The following is a 24870-nucleotide window of genomic DNA, read 5'->3' on the forward strand; positions in this document are numbered from 1 at the left end:
AGCGACAACGAAAATCTTTCATTCACGCTGTCTGTATTATTACGGCGATACGACGAAGTTGCCGCGATTGCGTGACGCTCGCTGCACATTGGAATCGAGCCAATTTGGCGAAAAATAAAAGCGCCGAGCGACTTGGTGGCAGAGCGAGCTTGCCTTACCAATTCTTTTTATATGAAAAGTCGGCGCCACACCGATAAACAGTTTAGGAAGGAGACGTCCTTCTTTTCACAAATTTCATCGACGATTAAACTGAAACCTCTATATACGGCACAACGCGCGACACGTGTGCTTCTTTTTTACTTCTAATACGTGTCGCGACGACGATGAAAAATGTAAGCTGGCGTTGATAGCCGAGGCGTGAAAATAAATGCATAAACGTGGATTTTCAAGGGGCTTTTAATTTTGTTGTATTTTTATTTATCTTTTCAAGTTCATTCAAAAGAAGCCCAATGCACAAGTCGATTGTAACCATTATAACTGTTCGATAGCTAATCGTATCGATTAAGTAAATTAGATTTCTATTCTACGAAGTCGGAGAAGTGACGATGGTTTTCTAGTTTTATATAACGAATAGTATTTAACTATGATTGAGGGTATTTATATTGATAGTAGATACTATTTTTAACATGTACTTGCGTGTTACTTTGGAAATGTCAAGTTGAAACGCTCGTCGATAAAGTTTCGAGAAACGTCCGTTATATTAATAAAATTCTTACACCATATTTCCACGTAGTTTTGATTGCTTGACAAATGAAATGATCTTAAACAAAATTCATAAAAATTATATTATGCTTGGTGTACAATCCGAGTGTTAAAGTACTTTTATTGCATGCCTTAAATTATTTTACCTTCGAAATACTTTTCCATCGCGTTTTTAAAAAAATGTATAAATTGTACGTTGGGAGAGCATTATTCGAACCGCAACTTTTACCTTTTTTTTTCTCAAGCAATAGCTGTTACCCGACAACAGCTTATCATTTATCTACTGTATAATATTAAGTAAGTTTCGAACGTTAAACGGCTTTAGCTATATCCCCGATTCGCTGCGTCACGCGGCATTCAGTTGAATTAGCTTTGCAATCAGCGTGTGAGGAAACAAAAATGACAATTGTGTGTTAGGAAACTATAAGGAAACTGTCCTTATCTATAATGCGAATTTGAGTGCAGGTGCACGAGCGAAATCCCCTACGAAAGCAGTTGTTGCGCGCCACGTCTGCTCGATGAAATGAAATAGAGACGAGACGAGGAAACTGGCGGGTAAGCATATTCGGTGTCGGAGCGTCTCGCCAATAGAAGAAAATAAGAAAGCGTCTAAAAATAAATAAAGGAAGCGGCGTGCGTGCACGTCATCTCGCGGACGCTGCCGGCAATCAGTCGTCGAGGCAATTGCAAGCGCGAGACGACGCTCGCGGCACTCTCACCCTGTAAATTTAGCGACTTTCGAAAAAGAGAGGAGAGAAAAAAAAGCGGCGCGCGAGCGCGGAAAGAGAAAACCGCGCGCGCGCGAGCGCGGGCAGCATTCGGTAGTGGGAGAGACGGCCTTTCGAGGGAGATCTCGCGCGCTCGCTCGCAACACACACAACGCGCGGCGGAGCTCTCAGTTCCGTGATGCTCGATCGCGGAAGGTAGTCGCGCCGGCTCGCGACTCGCTGCCGAGACTCTTTGCCTCGATTTTTGCGGGCTGCGACCGGCGCCGTTGGCCCCCGCGCGCCTCGCACCACGCCGCGTGAGTGCTCGCGCTGGGCCCGCACGACGAGCGGACGAGCATAGGTAAGCCCTGCTTCGCTCAGCGGCCCGTGTCCGCTGCTGCTTGCCGCGCACGCGCCGGAACGCGAGGTGATCATTTTGCGAACGCCCGCAGGAGCCGTGAGATCGCCGTAACGGCGGTTGCCGATGAGTGCCGTCGTGAGTTATCGCGGAAAGCTACTCCGCGAGAAGTTAATGTGGCTCGACGCGCGCGCTCGCGTCGGCCCTCGTTGGAACGGGCCAGTGGCACACAGTTGCAGCGAGCTCGTGCACACTGTACTCGGAAAAATGTCTCTCTCGTCGTTCCTTCTCCAAAGGCCTTTTCCAGTTTGTTAGCTTAGACCGCGCAGAGAAACTGGCCGAGTCTCTCGTAAGTGGCTCGCTTTTTCGCCTTCACGTTTGCAAAAGAATTTATGAAAAAATCTGCCATACCGAGGAAAGTGAAAGCCTTTGTTACGGGCACTTTTTTCTTTCGCGATAAGAAAAAATCGTACATATTCGCGCGAGAGAAAGGAAGAAGAAGGTGAAGGTAGAACGCAGTCTTGAAAGTGCTTTACACATAGGCCGTCAGTGCTTCATTGTTTCATTGTTTCACCGTTATATCATTACAAGGTTATTCAATTTTTTTACCGCCTTGTTTTGTTTAATTATTTTCCCTTTTTACCAAGTTCGTCGAACGCGGATAATTGTTTAACCGCTACACTCTCCATTGTTTATGGCACAAATACGGGAGAGCTTTTTTTCTCTATAAACAGTTTAATGCTCTAGGATTATCTCGGAGCGATCGAAAAATTAAGAAAAGAATTCAGTGACACATACATCTATTTTAAATGCGAGTGTCCGTTTTATATATCTCGAGAGGCACGTCTGTCGCGCGTTTTGCTGCGGTTTCTCACAATCTTATAATACACATGCGGTCACCTCCTCGGGCACTTTTACTAACGAGCGTCGATAACAGTAATTGAAAGCTCCGAATTGAGAAATGTTCATCAATAACAATCGCTCCGAAATTAAAACCAGGCTTTATCACACGAGCAGAAGGTGTTGCTTAATCTGTCATCGACGTTCATCGTCACCGTCATCAACCAGTTTGCTCTTCGTTTTACAGGCGTATTAAAAAGTGCGTGGCTGTGAAACGGTATAGCTCTCGCGAGTGAGAGAGAAAAGGAGAGCGTCGATCGTTGAACCACCACCACCACCACCACCAACGCATAAGTGTGAGAAAGATGTCCAGCGAAGCAACGTCCGACTCGGAAGAATCATCCCAAGAAGATTCGCAGAGATATGATATCGACGACTTGGAGATGATAAGGACTATAGGTATAATAGACTTTTTTTTTTAATTTGTGCGTTCACTTTCACTCCGCACGTGCATTCAACGAATAACACATGAATCTTGCACGTTGGTTCGTTGAATATTTATTCTGAGCACACCGGTGCACTGAGCAATACCAATGATAATTTAATGTTAATGATAAATTTTTTCATACCTATAGTCGTTTCATGCTAGGCATATAAGTGGATTCTTTTCTCAAAAAAACGATAAAAAAAAGAAAGCGAAGACGAGCAATTGTCAATGCTCATTCTCGTTAACGAAGTAGCTTACAAGTTGAAAATGAAAACAAGCAGCTACGGAGGATGCTCGTCCTCCTTTTCACGCGTCTTTGTCGTTTTTCTTTTTTTTTTCTTTCAGGTCCCGTTAAAGCCCGTTCGTTTCAAACGATTTCGCGTGGTCATGCTTTCACGACAACGACGACAATCATTCAACTGGCTGGCTTTTTGTCTGGTCGCAAAAGCAGCCGTAAATAATTATTGCGAGCGGGGCAAAGGAGAAAATTCAGCGGCGGTCGCGCGCTCGCGAGTTGTAATTTGATCTCGAGGCGAGATTGCAACACACGCGCGCGCTTCCAAAATGAAGTTGTCGAATGGAGGGAGAAGGGGATTGCCATTAAAATGCCGTAGTACATACGCGAGGCTCGCGTCGATGAGAGATCGAGCTTTTTTTCCCCTCTGCGCCGCCGAAACCGAAGTGCATTTATCGAAGTGAAAGTCGGCCGGCGCCGTTTTTTCCTCTCTTTATCTCTAACACAGCAAATCTCCCGTCTTTGTCTCCCCCTTTTCTTCCAACTTCTTTTTTTTTTTTTTTGTTCTTCGTTGTAAGTCGATAGTTCGCCGCTGCACAGCGCAAGAAAGCTTTACGTAAAGTCGTGATACTTTGCTGACTGTAATATCGTTGCTCGGAAGCTACGACGATAGCTTGCAGCGGCTGTTATAATGACACCTGCGTTGCGTAAATAGCGGTGTATACGTGAGGCGAGCTTTTCGGACAGCCTCACGATTCCCCGAAACTCACCTCCAGTCGTCAAACTTTATATAACGAAGAAGCAGAAGCGAGCCGGCCGTTTTAAATTCACCGATCGCGTCGTCGGACGGTGGCCATCGTGACACCTGTCGCCCGACAGCGACGCCGCGCAGTCATTGACGGGCTGCTAATTGGTCGTCCGTGGGAATGCTATTCTCGACAAATTCACTGGCGTTGTTTCGGAAGTGCACGCGCATACATATGCGCGCGATGCACTGAAAACGTATCGGTCGCGCGCATGCACTCTACGCGAGCTTCTCTCGCGGTTTATTCTTGAAGCGGACGTGGGCGTGGACCTGCCAACATCGTTTTCGTGCGTGCGCAAGGTGCGCGCATGCGACGCGCGTCGCGCGGAAGAAAAGTCAACGTTGCAGTCGAAGCTTCGCATTGCCGTCACACCTACTGATAGGACGCAAATCTTTTGCTGTTGTTGTTCTCGGCGGAAAATTTCGACCAAGTGTTTGCTTGTTATCGAGGTGAACGCTGATTCTAGCTGGCTTCTAGCCTATATGAATAACAAATATTGTCATGCTGGGAAAAATTATTTTCTTTTTCTGTTGTGCGGGAGACGTAATAAAATACTTAACCTGCATTGTGCTACATTCGAGTATTTTTATAGATGCACTGCGTCGTTGATTAATCATTCACCTTGGTTTTATCACAGTAAAAAGCAATGTTTGTCTGTTTATTTTCTCGACTCTTCTCTGTTCTCGAAATTGCAGTGGGTGTAGTCTAGATTCAATCAAGTTGATTTTGATACATAAAAATTGAAGAAGTTTATTAAAATAAAATGAAGACATTATCAATTGACTTTTCAAGTCAGGTACCTTTGATTAGCCGAGGACCTGATCATAATACTAATTGAAAAAAGAGATTCTTACAAACTTTTACAAATTAACTTTAGCTTTTACATGCTATTCACTTATAATTTAATTAAAAAGAAATATTTTTTAATTTGTCTAATTTCAGTGAAATGGCATTTTTAATAAGCATCAACATTATATTTTTAAAATTAATCTCAATAAATATTTATGTACATGAATGCTTATTATTTTTATTAGGAACAGGAACATTCGGCAGAGTGATACTATGTCGACATCAAGGAAAGCCGTTGGCTTTGAAAATCCTCTCGATGGTTGACGTCATCCGGCTGAAGCAGGTGGATCACGTACGCAACGAAATCACAGTGCTGAAAGAAGTCAAACATCCCTTTATAGTTAACATGTGAGCATAATTAAGACGCAGGCTGAAAGCAGCCGATTTTAAATTCCGAGCTACGCGTTACGAAACACACAACGACGATTCTCTATTCATACACAAAAACACTAACAGCCGACTGGAAGAAATTCGAGTTGACGACCGCGTAAACGTTAATTTTTTTGTTGTCGACTTCGAACTCGAAATTATTTGATTTTTGTAACTGACCAGGCATCAAACATACAGTTGCATCTCTGAAACGAATTGTTAACCATACTAAAGCGGCTTTTGTGTTGTTTAAGGCTCTGGAGCGGAAGAGACGAAGCACGGATTTATATGCTATTAGAGTTCGTCGCTGGCGGTGAACTTTTCTCGTATCTCCGCGCGGCAGGACGATTTTCCGGTAGGACTAGCTGTTTTTACGCTGCCGAAATCGTTTCCGCCCTCGAGTACTTGCACAGCAAGCACATTGTCTACAGAGATCTGAAGCCTGAAAATTTATTGCTGGACAGTCAGGGACATCTAAAGATCACCGATTTTGGATTCTCCAAAAAATTGACTGACAGGTGTGTATCGCCGTATTTTGTCGTATTTTCAAACCCGTTGATTCAATTCAACCGTACATCACACTGTATTCATTTCAGTTGACAGCAGTCCGAGCGATGCAATGTTCCGAATCACAGTGTTAATTAGCGACTATATTAATAATAATAATAACACGAAAGCTCATTAAAATGAAAATAATTTTATAGAGAAAGTTATATCGCGATCATAACAAATTCGTCGAAAGCAATTAAGGCACTTGAATTTGAGCCAGCGACGATAAATCTTCGACGTCATTCACATAACTTGCCGTTTATTTCATTTTTTTATTCGGCAACGATGCAATAGCGTCGAATCGATTGATTGGGATTAGAAATTATCAGTTGTCTTTTATATCCGAGCAATCCACTTTTAGAGTACATAATGGACTGAGAAAATTACTGTAAATAATAAACTTGCCTATGAGACGTTTAATTAGCTCCTACTTATCTCGACATTCATCAATTATTTGGCAAGGTCCCAAATTATGCTGTTGAAAGTTGGTTATACCATCTGCAACATAGTGTGCATAGACGCATTGAGGTGTGCAACTTCCGCGAACGTTTTTTATGCTACAAGCTAGACATAGTTAAATGTTTCTGAAATACATAACATCTATGTTGATCGTTAAATGAGCACAGAATTAACGGTGATTATTAATTATAGAACATGGACACTCTGCGGCACACCAGAATATTTGGCACCAGAAATCATCCAGAGCAAAGGTCACAACAAAGCAGTCGATTGGTGGGCACTTGGCATTCTTATCTACGAAATGCTAGCTGGTTTTCCACCGTTCTTCGATGACAATCCCTTTGGCATCTACGAGAAAATTCTCGGCGGTAGAATCGAGTGGCCAAAACATATGGACCCCATTGCCAAGGATTTGGTGAAAAAATTACTGGTCGCCGATAGAACGAAGAGACTTGGAAATATGCGACAAGGTGCCGACGATATTAAAAGGCATCGATGGTTCAAGCTTGTTGATTGGACACAGGTAATGATGCATTTTTATGTCTTAGCGAATCATCTCTTGCATTGAAAATTTATGCTCATGCATTTCTTGATCGGTGGCTTCCATGCAACTTGTAGGAAACTTAAAAATAATCCTTTTATGGCTTTGACATTTTTTAACTAGAATATGATGATGTAACCACAAGTGATTACTTATCACAGGTTCCATTACGAGCATTGGTTCCTCCAATAAGTCCAAGATTGAAAGCACCATGTGATCCAAGTTGTTTCGACGATTACCCAGAAACTGACTGGAGATCGCAGCCAGCTTTACCACCCGATCAACTAGCGTTGTTTCAAGATTTTTGACGAATGATACATGGTCAATAACTCGTTAATTAAAAGTACAAAATACGTGTGACAGAAAGAAATGACACAGTTACGTAATACGCGGATATACCTATATATTTTTGAAATAACATATTTCCTTTTTAGAGCTATTTTTGTACTTTCGAAAACAATAGGCTCTTTGTAAAAAGGTCTCTAGTCAAGTTGATGATTGTGATGTTTAAAAAACAATATTTATAGTATCTTTCAATCATCATTATACATTGCAAGGTATATAATGATCCTTCATAACATTAATGTGGATGTAGCTATCCTTGAGAATGAAAAATAGGCGATTGCTCTCCTGAAAAAGTTCGTTTACGTTGTTAACGGTGGCAGTTCGTTTTTCGATATTAATGTTTTTAACATATTATTATGCTGTTTGTACATACATACCTTTTTATCATTTTGCTATATTTTATGCTTTGTTATAATTTATTAGATTAATCTCAGACAGTGATAAAGTGTACTTTTGTAAACTACGAATGTAAGCGACTTTAAAACGTTATTTAATAATTGATATTCATTTGAATTTTTATCTTGTATTATCAATCTAAATTATATCTTATATATTTGTTCGTTACAATAGTTGCTTTAAATATGTTTTATCGAGTAATTGCACTTTGTCTTGAATTTATTTTTAAAGAAATACTCTGAATAAAAAGAATTATTATATCAATGCAATATAACACACGTATTAAAATTTATAAATTATAAGTCATAATGAAGATGCGACCTTCTTTATCGACTGAAAATCTAGCAGACTTTTTCAATATCATTTTAATAAAGATGATTTATCAAATATTTTACAATTTTTTTTACTGGTTTCAACCTCACGATGCAGGTGCTAAAACTTGATTGTCAGAAATTTTATGTGATAATGATTATTCTCGGGAGCTGCTAAACAGCTAGTAGGCAATAATTCAGATAAGTGTGTAGTTAATATTGATTGCCGAATTGATGATTTTAACTGATTCTGACATAATATGTTTATAAAATTGAAAATATATTAATATTTACTATTTTTCAAGAAAATCTTGAATCAAATTGAAACTGTTATAATTTATAGAACAAATAATGATGAAGCTCGCACACTATATGCATATATCTATATAAAAAAATATAGACATCGCAAATGTTAAAAGTATTCTCACTTTAAAATAACAATAAAAAAATTTTACGCCGAACGGTTATATGATATTGTGGCATTTAGATTAAAAAAGCAAACATACTCAAATTGTTCGTATAAATATGTAAATCTAGAGTATTATATTAATTATCCAATAGTCTGTTTAACTTCTAACAAGAAATCACTTCATCGATATCTTTTATCATTCATGACTTTGGAGTTTTCGTTATCATGTCGTTATGTTTTATCCAAGTTGAGTAAGATAAAATTAAATATTTATGCTCAATACGGGTTACGTTACCATCACTTTATTATTTCGCTTCTCATAATACGAGATCATAACAACATTCATAAGTTAGTTTACTTCATCACAATGGGCTTGACGTACTTGATATTTATACTTTTCATAATTCTCTTAATAATATACTGTTACTTGAAAAGACTTCACAGTCATTGGGAAAATCAAAATGTACCGTCACTACTCAATCCAAATACTATTTTAGGGCACATGCTGCCCGTAATTACCCTTCAAGAAAATATAGCAGAGTTTGTTGGTAAAGCTTACAAAAATTTTAATTCCAGCGTTGTTGGCTTTTATTTCATGCGGAAACCAGGGATAATAGTGCGCGATCCGGACCTCGTAAAAAGTGTATTACAGACTAATTTTTCAAGTTTTCATAACAATTTTATAAAAATAAGTGATAAAAACGACCCAATTTTAATAAAAAATCCATTTTTCACGAGTGATTTTAATCTATGGAGAGAACGAAGAAATAGAATATCAAATAATTTGTCGAGCAAGAAGATTAAGTATCTTTTCGTCATCAGTCAAGAAGTTTGCAACAAAATGATTGCATTTGTTGACAGAAAAATCCAAGAAAACGGTGAATTTTACGAGTGCGAACTAAAGCAGTATTTTACTCGATGTACCGGGGAAATTGTAGCTAATGCTGCATTTTCAATCGAAGGTCAGAGCTTTGAAGACAATCCAGATCCCCTGTCCTTCACCAACATCGCCAAAACTCTATTAGAACCGACATTAATCAACGGTATTAAACAATCAATTATATTCTTTTTCCCTAGTGTTGCAAATTTCTTAGGCGTTGCTTTCTTGGCGAAAAAATCCGACAAATACATGCGACAAAATATTAAAAAGATTCTTGAAAAGAGACAAAAGACTGGAAAGACTCCGAATGATTATCTACAATTCAGTCTGGAATGTAGCTCAGATCTGGACGATATTCTCGCTGACGTAGTTAATTTCTATGGTGACGTTTATGAGACTTCTAGTTCAGCTATGGCCAATCTATTTTATCTCTTGTCACAGAACCCGGAGATTCAATTAAACTTACGTGACCACATTACTGCAGTGTTGAGGGAGAACAACGGACAAGTGACTTATGAATCTTTGAAAAATATGACTTACCTCGATCAAGTGATTCACGAATCGTTACGCATGATTCCGCCATTTGGTGTACAAATGAAATATTGCACGGAAGAGATAACATTGAAGGGTTCCGATGGCATCACTTGTCACATGAAACCCGGCAATGTAGTTTTCATTCCTGGTATATGCCTGCAGCAAGATGAACGATATTGGCACAATCCAGAAGTATTTGACCCAGAGAGATTCAGTCCGGTAAACCAGAAGCGCTACAACAAGTACACATTTTTGCCATTTGGAGAGGGACCACGAATGTGCGTTGGTATGCGCTTTGGCCTCATGTTAGTGAAACAAAGTGCTGCATCGCTGATAACAAAATTTTCCATTGAACATTCACCGATGACGAAAATGCCTCTGAAAATTGATCCAAATTCAATTATGACTGGGTACAAGGGAGGTTTGTGGGGGCGATTTAAAAAATTGAACTAGTGCTCATATACTGTACATGTCGTTATTTACAATGTATGCTATATTTCTCGGTTATAAAAATATTAATTCGAAATAAATTTTGACGTATTTCTTTTAGTACAACATTTGCTATTTTTCCTTAGTAATGCTTCGAAAGTCCATCAAAATCCGTTATCTTTGTATGTATTATATCTCCGCATGTAATATGCGTTTCAATATAATTAATGCGTTCTAATTGGTAATTGATAAATTACCACACGTGTATTTAATTTGACATGATAAGTGATCAATAGTTTATAATACCAAAGTCTCTGCCTTTCTAAAACATTGACATCGTTACTTATGGATATTTCCTTGCACTTGCTTTTATTTTTTACCGGAACACTGTAACACAGTGCACATTACTAATAAAAATATCTTTATTTATCAGATGCTGGATCTTTCATATTACGAATTATAACTGCTTCTTGTATCTATTTCTTGTAGAAGTAATAATATACTGATTTTTGAAAAATATTTGAAGCTATTGGGCTAAACGAACTGTAACCATCGGTACCAAACCTTCTTACAATTTTCGTGACGTTACCAACAGCCACTATGAAAGAAAACGTATCAAACCTTGTCCAGAGATTTGTCAAAACAACGAATCCCTTTCTTTTATATGGTAAATGAAGAAGCTTGAAATAGGTTTAGTGTTTTTATGGTAAGAAAAGTTTGGGAAATCGGCGAAATTTTGTAAGTATTATTCGAAAAAGCACTTTACTAGATATATTGGTAATTTCGTAGCATATGCTGTATTTTGCAATCGAAGGCTGAAGCTTCGAAGACAACCGAAAAAATTGGTCCGTTACAAAAATTTTCCAAATTCTATTCCATTCATTTTATATAAAAGGAATGCTTTTATTCTTTTCCCTTGACGTAGCACATTACTAAGTGCCGCGAATCCCGAAGTTTTCGATCTGGTTCAGTTTAGTCCACATTATCGAAGTCACAACGTAAGTTAATATTTTCAGTTTTTAGCGAGGACTTTTTCAGGTATACCTCATTGACTAATTTTAATGAAATAAGTTACCGAACTATTAATTACAACATTCGTTAAGAACTCATACGCCGCATGGAATATGGACCAATTTAAATTTTTCATAGTTCATAAAAGGCTTGTGGGTACGCTTTGAAAACTTAAACCCGTACCCATAAAAAGTTAAATTAAATTTACAGCTTATTTAAGAAGGAGTATGCCCTCGAATGAAACATACAAATATTATGTATTACTCGTAGTTTTTTGAAATTTATATCAAAATTTATCAAATCAACTGTCGCGATCGTACCTTTATACGCACTCTCTCTTTATCTCTCATTTTCACTTTATATTGAAATCTTAGATGAACATGCATATGAACAATCTAATTTAATTTCCTCATAATTAACTAAAGAATTACGTACCCTTTTTAGTAATTTAAAATAACTCTGAATAAATATTGTACTACGTTAAAATTTTTATAGATTTTTAATAGATATTAATTTTTATAGATTTTATTGATGTCATTGGATTAGATTACATTTTCCATTCCACTTGTACTTTTAAGCGTTAGTAACGTTATTATCGCTCTGCTAAAATTAGATTCTCATACCTTATGAAAACAGAATAACGCATAACAGTTACTTCGTTACATCACGATGAGCTTAAGTTGTTTGTTATTTACACTGAGAGAATTGCTATAATAAAATGTGCTATGAATGCTATAAATTTTACTACAAAACATATTAATTGTGGAATATACTCTAGTCATTGCAAAGTTGATTAAGCTTTTATTAGTTTCTATTATATACATAATACCTTTTAGATGAATGTATTGAAGAGTTGATATAACATATATTAACAATTATTATATACTCAAATAATAAGTTATATGCTATAATAATTATAATAACATGTTAGAATATCTAGCAACAATTTCTACTTGTACTAATAATTTGTACTAATAACTTGTACTAATAATTTTTACAATCAACAAAGCAAAAATTACTGGGGTCGGATTAAGGATTTTAGTGTGTCAGTAGTAGCAACTGTACATTGCTAATTTAATAATTTGTAGGTAATATCCAATTCCCACAAGTGGTAAAATCATTATTAGATTACTGTATGAGAAAACGTCAGTCTGAATCTTGCATGTGAAAATGCGTGCAATCAAGCAGCTAATAGGTGAATTACACGTAAAGATTAACTTGTGAATTAATAAGTAGATAAGATACACAATATATATACATACACACACACACACACACACATATATATAATGACGGTAATGATTAATTAATTGTGTACAGGTCTTACTCCAAAAAAGAATTTTAAGATTAATGTGACCTATAATTATTCGCATCAGTATAACATTTTAATTTAGTTTCCCGAAGCTGTAAAAATTGCTATACAGTAAAATTTACTGAGCTAATCTCCTCTATTCAGTTTATAGTAGTATTTACTACTAATTTTTATTATATTACACAGTAAAGCAGAGTATATATCACGATCACTATGTTTTGTAGTAACAATTTTTACTATGAATTACGGTAAATCTTATAATATCAATTCCGTCAGTGTATATTTTTCGTTCCCTTGAAAAATTAAAATAAACCGTCATTTCTCAATCAAAATACAATTTTTAGACACATTCTAATCATAATTACCCTTCAAAAAAATTTGGCGGAATTGGTTAATAAAGCTTTGTAAGTTTTAATATTGTGGAATTTTAATTCGAGCGTTGTTGGCTTTTATGTCAAGTGGTAACGTTATGTAGTGTATTAGTATACAGTTTTATATTGTAATAGCATTGCATTGCAGTAATTAGTATACAGTATTACATTGTAGTATTTATGTAGTGGACGATTTGGACCCCGTGAAAAATGTATTGCAGACTGATTCGGTCATTCTTTTTCACTAGGAGTTACATGATTGTTATGAACTTATAGTTTTTGTAATAATCATAACAACAATTTTATCATACTTGAATTTTTATCTAATTATGATGAAAAATCGAACTACCGACCATTTAACAAGAAGAAAACTCTATCTTTTGGTGTCATAATTCAAGTCGTTTGCGGTAAAAGGAGCGCATTCACTAAGAGAAAAATTCAAGAGAATGTTAAATTTGACGAGTACCGTATGAAAAATATCCCACGTAGTTGTAGCCAATGCTGCATTTGTGATCAAAAGCCAAAGTTTCAAGGATAATCCACTATTTCGCTCTAATATAGCTAAAACTTTGTACCGTCATTCATTAATAGTATTGAACTTTACCGAATACTGCAAACTTTTTTTTTAAATATCATTTTTCAAAGAAAACAACAGATGAGGAAGATTCTAATGGGGATGATTATACAGATCTGCATGGTTTTGTTATGGAATAGCTGAAAGTCATTTCTTAAGTAATTTTTGGTGTAGAAATCGAATCCGGGCTCCGAATTGCTCTATCACGTCAGGTTTTTGAGTATTCCTAACCTAAAAGTGCGAAAAAACACGGTTTTTCGTTATATTTCAACACCAATAACCTCGCCAACTTTCATTATTTTCCGCCAGTTTTCAACTTTCCATTTCGCTATTTACATTTATGATCTTAATTTTTCAAACTGAAGATATTGCCATTTGAAAAAAATTTGCAGTTTTCGCAATGATATATATGATATGTATGAAGAAAAGAATGCTAGGAAGTTAAACTTTTTTTCTTATTCCTATATCTGATAGAAGAGGTATTATACGAATAAAGATCATTAACGAGAAATAGGGCTACGTAATTCTGAACCGAAGTGTTCTATAACCCCATAACCTTAAACGCAATAAAATCAGACGCATGACAGGTAGTTTATCATGCCTTAGATGGCTGATTAAAATTGAGTTTGTCTTCAATGTCTGTATATCCATTGAATTTTAGGGTCCCTATAAACCTTACCTGCACTGACTGGACTAAAAAATGATCTTGCATTAAGTTATTGGGTCTCGGGTCTCCAATTAACTTTGTTTTAGTGATTCATTCTTACTGACGAAGAAAATTTTTATGTCGATATCTATGAAACTTCAGCTCAGTCATGAGCAACCTTGTCTAGCACTTATCACTGTATCCGGAGATACAGCAAAAATATAAGGGCGCTATACCAATATCTATAGCATACTAAAATGAGAAAATGTTGTCGCTGTTCTGAAAAAAGACTTCTAGGTATGAGTCAGACAATCGAACTTGAGCGATAGGATTAAATTGACCACACGCGAACATTCTTAGGGGCGCGATTTTCAATAAAGATTATTGAGAAAATAATTGTTCATCGATCATGATATGTAAGCTGACTACCATTTATCAACATCGGTACCAATTTTGTTATTACAAATCCTTGAATCGATATATCGATATATAAAAATGTCAATGAACAAATTGGAATTTCCCTTTTATGAGTGCAAGAAGATTATTAAGATTATTATTGGCTTAGTGCAATACAAATAATATAACAAACAATTATAGTACATGTAGCGATTTCAATATTTGTATAAATCAAGCAATAACGCAATTGATAAATGCTGAAAATTCATTGATTATAATGAATGATGATGAATAAACTCAGCCACTTCCTAATAAAAATAAACTTGTATAAATTTTGATAAAAATGTTAAATTTATTGACAAAACAATACAATTGTAAATGTTACATTGAGCTATAAGTGTTATATTTTTTTCTACTTTTAGATTACAAGAATTTCTCCTAATTGTGAGAGCATTTGCTTTTGGTTCGAAGTAAATCATATCTTCAGCATAATTTTAATTTCAGTATTGCATCAAAGTTTAAGCTGGACACTGATAGAGTGTTTTACAAGAAAATATTGTTATAATTTTACATTTAAAAGTTCGATCACAAAAGTTTTCAGATTTTATAAGAATAGTAATTTATATACAGCCGTATGTTAACCAATTTTATAATCTTTAGAAACTACTGAAATATAGCGCATGTGATTATTCATTTGGCAATGAAAAATTTACGTACACCTGACTTATTAGCATCAAAGCTAAATAAGCTAATTCTTACTATGAGTTTAATAAAAGTTCTTATCTCAATATATCTACTTAAAATGGGATCAGATCATTTAAGGAAGTTTAAGCGTGTTGTAAACAAGAATAACATTTGAAGGCTATGATGAGCTTATTGTTATCGACACGTTTCTTATCGCGACCTTTACACGACTCAGATCGGTATGATTTAACTTTTTTGAATGCGCCTGAAAAAGAAAATAGCGCCAGTCTTTGAGTAACAGCAAAATGGATTTGACGTATTTAATATACCTATTCCTTATAGGCGCAATAACGTATTGGTATTTTAAAAGTATTCACAGTCATTGGACAAAACAAAATATACCATCGGTGCCAGATCCACTTCCAATTTTTGGACACATGCTACCAGCAATAATTATGAAAGAAAATGTATCAGATTTTGTCCAGAGAGCTTACAATAACTTCAAAGCAAGTTTTGTCGGCTTTTATTTTATGCATAAACCGGGAATAATTGTACGCGATCCAGATCTTGTTAAGTGCGTGCTACAAACTAATTATTCGAGTTTTCGCGATAATTTCGTGGCATTAAGTGAAAAAAATGATCCACTTATGGCAAGAAGTCCATTTTTTACTAATGATGTTAATACCTGGAAAGAAGGAAGAAATCGTATATCCAACCATTTGTCGGCCAAGCAACTCAAGTACCTATTTGCCGTATCCGAAGAGGTTTGTAATAGAATGAGTACGTTTATGGAAAGAAAGATCCAGGAAAACGGCGAATCGTATGAGGTTAATCTGAAGAACTTGTTTACAAGATGTACTGGTGAACTGGTAGCTAACGCTGCATTTGCGATTGAAGGTCAAAGTTTTGAAGACAATCCAGAAGATCTGTCCTTTACTAAAGTGACTAAAACTTTGTTTGAATCATCATTTGTGAAAGAAATACTTTTATTCTTTTTCCCTAGTATAGCACATTTCTTTGGTGTATCCTTGTTGCAGACAAAAACCGAAGAATATATGCGACAAAATATCAAAAGCATTCTTGAAAAGAGACAACGGACTGGCAGTGCACCAAACGATTATCTGCAGTTTACTACGGAGTTAAATGCAAATTTTGACGATATACTTGCCGATGTAGTTAATTTTTATGTTGACACTTATGATACTACGAGCTCGGCAGTAGCCAATCTTTTTTATAATTTATCTCGAAATCCAGATATCCAGACAAAATTACGAGACCACATTATGTCTGTTTTGAAGGATGCAAACGGACAAGTAACTTATGAGTCTTTAAAGAACATGACTTATCTTGAGCAGGTCATACATGAGTCTATGCGTATGACTCCCTCATTAGCTTTTCAACCAAAACGTTGCACTGAAGAAATTACGTTAAAAGGTAATGATGGTTTGACTTGTCATCTGAAGCCGGGAGATCCTATTTTAATACCTGTAGTGGGTATCCAACACGATGAAAAATATTGGCCCAATCCAGAAATTTTTGATCCAGATAGATTCAGCCCAGAAAATCGAGCTAAGAATAATAGATATACCTTTTTGGCTTTTGGTGAAGGACCAAGGATCTGTGTCGGTATACGTCTTGCACTAATGTTAGTTAAACAAATTACTGCTTCATTGATTATAAGATTTGTTATCGAACATTCTTCAAAAACTAAGGTTCCGCTGGAGTATGAAGCCAGTCCGATATTTTTCGGTTTCAAGGGAGGATTGTGGGGACGTTTCAAAAAATTAAGCCTAAGCTCGCAAGAATCCAAGTTATAAAATACGAGCCGGAATTATGTAGTATTTGTAATTTGTTTTATTTGATTAACTTCCATAGATTTAAGCCAATACATTTAGTTCTAATTTTTACGAATTCGCTTTGGCCTGTAACTACCATCAATCGATAGTCAAGGCTGATATAATAAGCAGTATTGAAATGTCACACGAATTAGCCTTCATTCTATGCAAATTACGTATATATTAATGTAAGCGTATCCAAATTGCAATGATACTAATAAGGGGCTTCATTCAAATTTAAATTTGACGCGCTCTATAACCGTAGCGTGCTAAGGCATTATGTTAGTACTGCTAATCAACTGATAATTGCTTCACAGGCGCTATTACACGTTCAAGATAGTTAATTTTTTTGCTTGAATTTTGTTTTCAGCCTTTCTGCTATTTTTATCAAAGAGAAGCTGTACATACCCATTTAATTCAATTTATTTATTATTCAAGCTCTGTAAAAAAAAATATAAAAAAAATTTAAAAAAATATACGCCAGCGATTCAATTTTATCAAATGCTATACAGATAAAATACGATTAAATTGATCCTACGAGAAATCTTTGAACGCGAACGAAAGAACCTTGAACATGAGTTGGTGTATGTTCAAAAATGTATTCCCGGTAAAAAATTATGATTATTTGCGTTAAATAATCCCATTATGAGTTCATCTATTTTATAAGTATTTGTATTTTTTTTTTTTTTTTTCATTTTTATAGTAATTTCCATGTACACTATTTTTTCTAATGAAAAAAATAAAGAATAATTGATAAATGTTTATAAAGAAATGTCTAATTCAATAACTATTTTTTTCTAGATGCATACAACCTTAGCATTTTTTAATAGAAATTTGTATCTAAAATGTACATTTATATACGTCATGGATTACATTTATACATTTTCAATTTCTTAGTAACACAAACCAATGTAAAATAATTGAATGAAAATAATTATAAGACAAAAAAAACAATAATGACCTTTAAATACATATTTTTAAACAATTTTAAATCGCGATAACATGGAAAATTTATAAAGTTTATGTACAAACTTATCAGGTTTACATCACTATTGATAAGTGATTTAAAATGTGATTTTATTGCAATTATATTTTAAATCATAATATGGTCTATAAAATATTATAAAGAGCCATTATTGTAATTTATAGCTAGGGAAAAAAGTCATTAAAGATCTAGTATGCATGACAAGATTTTTAATCCGCTATGCTTCTATAGAGTCACATTAAATTAAACTGATTGTCAATTACTTATAAAGTGTAAGTAATTTTCTAGTTATATGTAACTATAAAGAGATTTCATCGTAACGAAGCCCACTTAATAATCTCATACTTTTTATGTGATTATTAAATTATTATAAATTTATAATGGGACCAATGTTCTATTACCTATTCTCTTTTCCTAAATACAATTACTTACTTCAATATATAACAAAATATGAAAGACATTTATTAAAAGAGACATGCAAAATGTTTATTTATTTAAGCGATTTAAACTTATACATAAAGTTATGTTGCTTAGACGTGCAAAATTGAAATAAACTTCGAAGAATTTGTAACATATCTATACAGTCTTATCTACCGTTAGCAGCTGTCAATTTTTTTTATATTTTGTCCCGGAATTCCAAAATGCAAACAAAATCACGAGATCACATTATATCTGTGCTAAAAGATACCAACTGATATATAATTTAAGAGTCTTTGAAAAACATTACTTAACTCAATCAGGTGTTACACGAGTCTATGCGCTTCACGCCGTTGACAGCGTTCAAATCAAAATGCTACGTTGAAGAAATAAATGTTAATAGGTAACGATGGAATGACGTACTGTCAAAAATCTAGAGATACAATTATGATACCGGTAGCACAGATTCAACACCATGGATAGTATCAGACGAATCCTAAATTTTTTTATCCGGATACGTTTAATCCGGCAAGTCGCTCTAAAAATAACAGAATTTTTAACTCTTGGCGAGAGACTGAAGATCTGTACGAAAATGCACTGTCGTTAACGATTAAGTATAAAGGTGCTACTGGCATAGGAGGCACTCTAATTTTTTGAGAGTACAAGGGGGCTTGTGGACACTCTTCAGAAAATTAAGCTTGTGCTCGTAAAAACTTACGCCTTACTTGGTTTTATAACATTGAATCCACTATTCATTTATGAATTCACACTTTGAAAGTTTAATTTAATGAAAAAAAATTTACAAGATATTTAGGTACTTATTTAAGAGTCATTTAATATTGTAGTGCTGAAATTTTTTTGTTTCTTGTTTTTTTTTATAAATAAATAAATAGTCTATTACATTCAACGAAATAAATAAATGCAAAGCTACGGTCAGCGAATGAACAATTTCACAAGTAGTTAGAGCTGAATGAATCTAATTAAATGGTTTGTATAGCGTTGAATTAGTATTGCCGCAATAGCTTGTTTTTATCCAGCGGCCCAGTATTGTAATTTAATTGTAACACTGAATGCTCATGTTATTATCATATGGCATAATAAATATGAATGATATATAATATTATCAATAAATTTTCGATTTTAAGAAACAAATGAATATCGCTTATCCAGAATAGCATGCTATGCTATTACAGTCGAGTAAATATCCAAAATGTTAAACATTGGACTGCACACTTGATAATAGACCAGTTTGTTCCAAATAGTATTTTCGTTCATTTATTCTGTAATATATCATAAAACTAGTATACAATCTTTAGTTTAGAAAATGTAATACATAACTTGACGAGGCACAAACGATAATTATATCATATATATGATCTGTTATATTCAACAATATAATAAGGTTAAACTAGTCATGCATTGTGTGTAATATAGCATTACAGAGTGAGATTTTGGATTTGACCAATTAACGGCCGTGTAATAAAATGTTTATCACGTATAAAAATGTTTTTTCTGCAATTTTACATTTGTAATTTTTGAATTTACACTTGACCAACATACTGAATTGATAATTAGATATCTATGGGATGTATTAAAAATAAGCACACTCGATAGGAAAGAGCAAGGATTTTTAATACGTCAAACACCTCTGCAATACACTCTAAAAATAGTGCTCTCAATAGCCATCGTATCAGCGTATTTTTCGCTTCGTAACAACGTTCAATGAGCTTCTGGATGTGCACTCACGAAGTACCATACGTACACTTGTAGCAAATTAGTATGTGCCTACGTGTGAGTATAAAAACTTGCGATTATACAAAAATCTCGAACTCTGTAGACTAAATATATTCATGTAATCTGTTGCTTTATTTATGCAGCTATTGATGGCTTATTGTATAAAAATATACATGTTATTTGTCGACAAAATATGCGTGTAGGAAAACTGTTTAAGCCTCAGCGAGAAAAGCGTTACACAGTTCCATCCGTATTCTGTTGAACATGAAATTCGATAAGCTCTAAAGTAAATAGTCACACAACGGGAAGCGCGTGTTGTGGCGCGATCACACGTTATAAATTAAAAAAAATGTCATAACAACGATCAAACTTACAATAATACGTACCTTACATTAAACAAGAAGATCCAAACGAACGTATAACAAAGAGTATTTTTCGCGTGTGCTATCCGTCGCCTACCTACATGTAGCCAGGTGATATCGGCTTTCTTTTTTTCTCGTTCCTCGCATGAAAGCGTTCACTGGCCAAGCCCGTCTATTTCTGGAGGAAGCTCAGAAAATATAGATCGGATTCTCTTGGGTGGCGCTCGGCTATCTGAAAGTATCGGCTATTTTCGAGCGATCGCGCCCACGCCTGGCGGCTTTTGCGCGGCAGCGATGCATGCGTGCGCCTCAATGTTTTTCCTTTACTTTGGAATTCTTCGCTACCCGGCAGCGAGCTTTCGTACCCCCTTCCCCTCTCTGCCCCACGTGGAAAATAAAATGTACTTTTTGACGCACGCGCGCGGAGATGCAGGCGGGAGAAACGTCTTCCGAACTGTTATTTTACTGTCTACTCGGAGAGAAACTATTTTTCTTTCTCTTTTCCGTTGGACTTGCTGGTCGAAAGATAAATGTTCATCAAAGCTTGTTTGTATTTCAAAATTCGAAAGTATCCAAAAAAGATTGTCGATTTTAATAATAAGTTGTGGGCTCTCCGTCAATTGACTTCGATTAGCGTCGAATGGGCACAAAGTGCATTGAGCAACGTCGTCGCGTCGGGGATAGAGAAAAGAAAAAGAAATCCAATCGGAATGGTGACAAGGTCGAGTGGAATGCCAGCGAAGAGATTTTCGAGGCGGCGCATGCGAATATAGTTCAATCCAGATCGTTCTCGATTGGAATCCAGAGGACAGGAGTTTAACGCTTCGTAATATTTATCTGGCGTCTTAAACTCATAAACGATCGCTTTAAATTTAGCCACTCGCGCTTCTTCCTCGATTTACTCGGCTCGACTCAGCTTTTTCTTCTTCTTCACTCTTGTATGTTGAATTTTAATCCATTAACGAGATTATTGTAGAGCTCTGCTTTTTCTATTTTTTCAATGTGTAGTTTCATACTCGCACGCATGCATAGTCCGCTTCCTCGCGCGTCAACCCTGCAATTATATTGCTATTGATTTATCGGCGTACACTTAAATAGGAAGACAATTTTATAAGAATAGCTGTGTAATATCCCATTGAAGTAGCGAAACGCGTCGATGGAAAAGTCTCGTTTCAATTTAAAAGAAAAAAAAACACATTGTAATGCATAAATTTAAGTTTACAAGATAGGAAAGCTCATTCATTTAAAAGAGACTTTTGGATATTTATGTTCAAGACTGTTTTGGTAACATCAAGTCGGTTAAAAGTACTTTCAGTTTATCAAAATAAGATTTACACGAGAATCTAGAACACCTTTATTTACAATTCGGTGCGCATTGGTTTTCAAACACTTCAGAATCTTTCCTAAATACTTTTTAAACTTTAAATTAAATATTCGGAAAGTATACACACATGTCATATGAAATAAATTCTATGAGAATTTAAATAAATGTTGCTCATTCTTCATTTTTTTAAATCAAATTGCATGATGTGCAAAATCGATAAAATCCTTGGTATTATACGCTATTTACTATATTTTCTAATGTTGATTTTTTTCAAATCATAGAAAAACTAGTTATGGCTGATATAATTTTGAACGATTTAATACTAAAACTAACCAATCGAAATGAAATATACAAAATACTTTGCGTATTTGGAAATGTATAAGTTGAATAAAATTTTCATTGAGCTTTGCATGTTTTTTTTTAAATTATAATTTTCAAAACTCAAACCTTTCAAATCGTTATTTTATTTAGATAAGAAATGAATTTCTTCAACTCTATATGAAAAACGCAAAACTTACCATAATACTAATCTCTAATATGTGCTTTAAAATATGCCAGAATACAGTAGATAAAGTGAGATTAGCAGTAGCAATAAGATGCAATAGGTCGTCAGGAGATTCCTCGTCTCGTCATTTTGTATAGGAATCTTCAGCGAACTCTTTCGCTTCGGCGTCGTTGTATTCGTCATACCTTTATAGATATCACAAATGTTAAAAACACTTTACATTACAGCAATAACATCGCACGTTTAATAACTGAAAAAATGTGCTGATAATCATCAGCTAGATAGAACTAAGATAATCTAAAAACTGAAAAAAGTAATAAGAAAAGAAAAAAAAGGACTGAAGCTTGAAGGAAATACGATGTTTTGACTAACTGGCGTTAGAATCGTCGTTGGTCTGATGAGGATTGAGAGACGAGCGCTGATTAGACGAGCGAAAGGAAGAGGATCGTGTGATTGCGCGTTGCTGCGTCTCGTCGGTGACTGAACGCTGCCGAGCTCGGCGCAAGCTCGTCAAGAGCCGACGTCGCGGCGTCAGACCCGCCAGCTCGACTTCCTGGAGCCTTGTAAACCGCTGTGTATCTCGCGCGAAGCGAAATTATTTTTTTTTTCACGCACTTGTTGTCACGCTCTCGTGGCACTTATGCCCTTCGCCGACTTATTCTCGATTGGCTCGCGGCGCATTACTGCCGGTTGTATCGAGGTGCGATTTTGGAAAGAGAGACAGCGAGAGAGAGAGAGAGTGTGTGTGTGTGTGTGTGAAAAAGAGGAAGAGGAGGGTTCGACGCGTAAACATCATTTGGAAAATGTCGCTTTTTTCGTTTACACGCTCTTTTTCCCTGTCCACGTCGTAATTAGCCGACTTGTCTGGTTTCTAACGATTTCGCGTATATAAATGACATTCCGCCCGCACTAAAGCAGCGAGCGACGCAACGCGTAGTAGAGAACGTAGACAATGCCAGGCAAACAAAGCAGATTCATTTCCATTATCGGATGCAAGCGCTGCGCAAGTGTTCATCGCGGTTCAGCGACCAGCATCGTGCAGCTTTCAACTCTACCTCGTAATTATCAATTATGCCGTGGAAAAAAAAATCCCCTCAATTAACCTTCGTCGCCTGTGTTTCCGCATGTTTTCGAGGCCACGATCGATTGGCTCGCACTTTAGACTAACTCACCGGAAAAGGAACGGTTCGAATATATATTCTACTGCTTACGTAAACACGGCTAATATTTAGCAACAATATCAGTGATTTATTTTTCTTCTCTCTATACTATTAATAACTAAGTCTAGACTAATATATATCCTTATTCATAATTTCATTATTTTTTTATATATTTCAACCAATATTCATGCGATTCTAAAATATTACTATAGCGTATTGATCTTGAAAATTGATTTTTAAGGTCATCACAGAGATAGCATAGCGATTCCAGTCCGAATATTTGATCTGATCTTAGTGGTTAATTCACTTTAATACTTGATTTTCACTTATGGTCTAATAATTTATTTCTTATCAAAAATGTTCTCTCAAACCAAATACTTTGCAATTTTTTGGTAAAATCAAATGTTTTCTGAACGATATTACTTTGATTATAAATCAATTTTGAAAAATATATAACCTTTAAAAATAAAAAATGTAAAAATGAGCGACAACGAATATAGAATATTTAAATCGCGCTTGTTTATATTATATGTCAATGACTTGCTTGAAACTATATTAAAAGATTCTATGCCAAGATACGTAGATGACATCGTGATATCAGGGGATGAAAGTTGAGATATTTCAATATATAAAGTAAATGAACCTTTAGAATATATAGTTAACTGGTTAAATGTAAATAAATTATCATTGAACACTGATGAACAGTTTTATGACTTTTGGCAGTAATGAAGTAAATGTACCAGCAAATATTTTGATGAACATCTGTAATAAACGCAGTAAAAGAGTAGAGCCAAATAGGTATCAAGACATGTGTTATTATTAGAATTAATTAAGTTCAAAATATAATAACTCAAATAACAAAACAAGAGTCAAAAGAATTCATATTTTTAAAATTATTATACATATTCCCTTAACTATTAACTAAACGTTTTATATGGTAATTGTTGAGATCGTTATAGAGTATTTTGAAAGATAAGTGATTAAATGACGTGCTTACTATTGAATGTATGAGTTATTGGTGTGGGAGAATGGGCGCATCTTAGAATGAATAAATGAAAGAATGCGGTGTAAAATGGTTCATAATCAACTGTTGAACGGACTACAATCGTAAATCCAACGGTCCCAATAAAGGCGTTGTAGAATATAAAAATCAGTTGGTAGATACTAAAGCCATTTAAAAGGTCATTATTTCGTTGCCTATCGGCACTCTAACAAAACAATTAACAAGCAATTCGAACAAAATAAAAAATAGTCCAATTAGAGCTAGACTGAAAGATAGTAAAAAATATATAACAGCTTCTGCGACGAATTATATTTATATTTTTAATTAATATTTTTTAAACGATGT

The 24870-nt window shown here is 35.2% G+C and overlaps 3 protein-coding genes and 1 long non-coding RNA gene across 9 annotated transcripts; 3 read left to right on the forward strand and 1 right to left on the reverse strand.

Moving 5' to 3' along the window:
* Positions 1-1517: 1517 nt before the first annotated feature.
* Positions 1518-7866, forward strand: LOC131666067 (cAMP-dependent protein kinase catalytic subunit PRKX). 6 transcript variants are annotated; one of them, XM_058938426.1, is made up of 6 exons: positions 1518-1770; positions 2855-3066; positions 5170-5332; positions 5608-5871; positions 6554-6884; positions 7064-7863. In XM_058938426.1, exons 2-6 carry the CDS (start codon positions 2973-2975, stop codon positions 7208-7210), a joined length of 999 nt encoding a protein of 332 aa, XP_058794409.1. In that variant the 5' UTR covers positions 1518-1770; positions 2855-2972; the 3' UTR covers positions 7211-7863. The 6 variants fall into 6 exon arrangements, with proteins under 6 accessions (XP_058794409.1, XP_058794410.1, XP_058794413.1 ...); XM_058938427.1 differs by lacking the exon at positions 1518-1770 and adding an exon at positions 1861-2116 and having other exon boundaries at positions 7064-7866; XM_058938430.1 differs by lacking the exon at positions 1518-1770 and adding an exon at positions 2254-2275 and having other exon boundaries at positions 7064-7866.
* A 584-nt stretch (positions 7867-8450) lies between these two features.
* On the forward strand, positions 8451-10580 carry LOC131666066 (cytochrome P450 6g1-like). The gene has a single exon (XM_058938425.1). The coding sequence runs from the start codon at positions 8566-8568 to the stop codon at positions 10228-10230; it is 1665 nt and encodes a 554-aa protein (XP_058794408.1). The 5' UTR covers positions 8451-8565; the 3' UTR covers positions 10231-10580.
* Positions 10581-15372: 4792 nt separating this feature from the next.
* Positions 15373-18378, forward strand: LOC131666084 (cytochrome P450 9e2-like). The gene has a single exon (XM_058938448.1). It carries the CDS (start codon positions 15506-15508, stop codon positions 17015-17017), a length of 1512 nt encoding a protein of 503 aa, XP_058794431.1. The 5' UTR covers positions 15373-15505; the 3' UTR covers positions 17018-18378.
* A 44-nt stretch (positions 18379-18422) lies between these two features.
* Positions 18423-23004, reverse strand: LOC131666085 (uncharacterized). Its single transcript, XR_009302066.1, has 3 exons — positions 22735-23004; positions 22376-22547; positions 18423-21587 (listed from the first exon to the last, which is right to left on the reverse strand). It is a non-coding gene; the product is annotated as an uncharacterized LOC131666085 (long non-coding RNA).
* Between the last annotated feature and the right edge of the window lie 1866 nt (positions 23005-24870).

Source organism: Phymastichus coffea, unplaced genomic scaffold (assembly GCF_024137745.1).
Source record: "Phymastichus coffea isolate CEN01 unplaced genomic scaffold, Cenicafe_Pcof_1.1 PCOF00056, whole genome shotgun sequence".
NCBI classification, from domain to species: Eukaryota; Metazoa; Arthropoda; class Insecta; order Hymenoptera; family Eulophidae; genus Phymastichus; species Phymastichus coffea.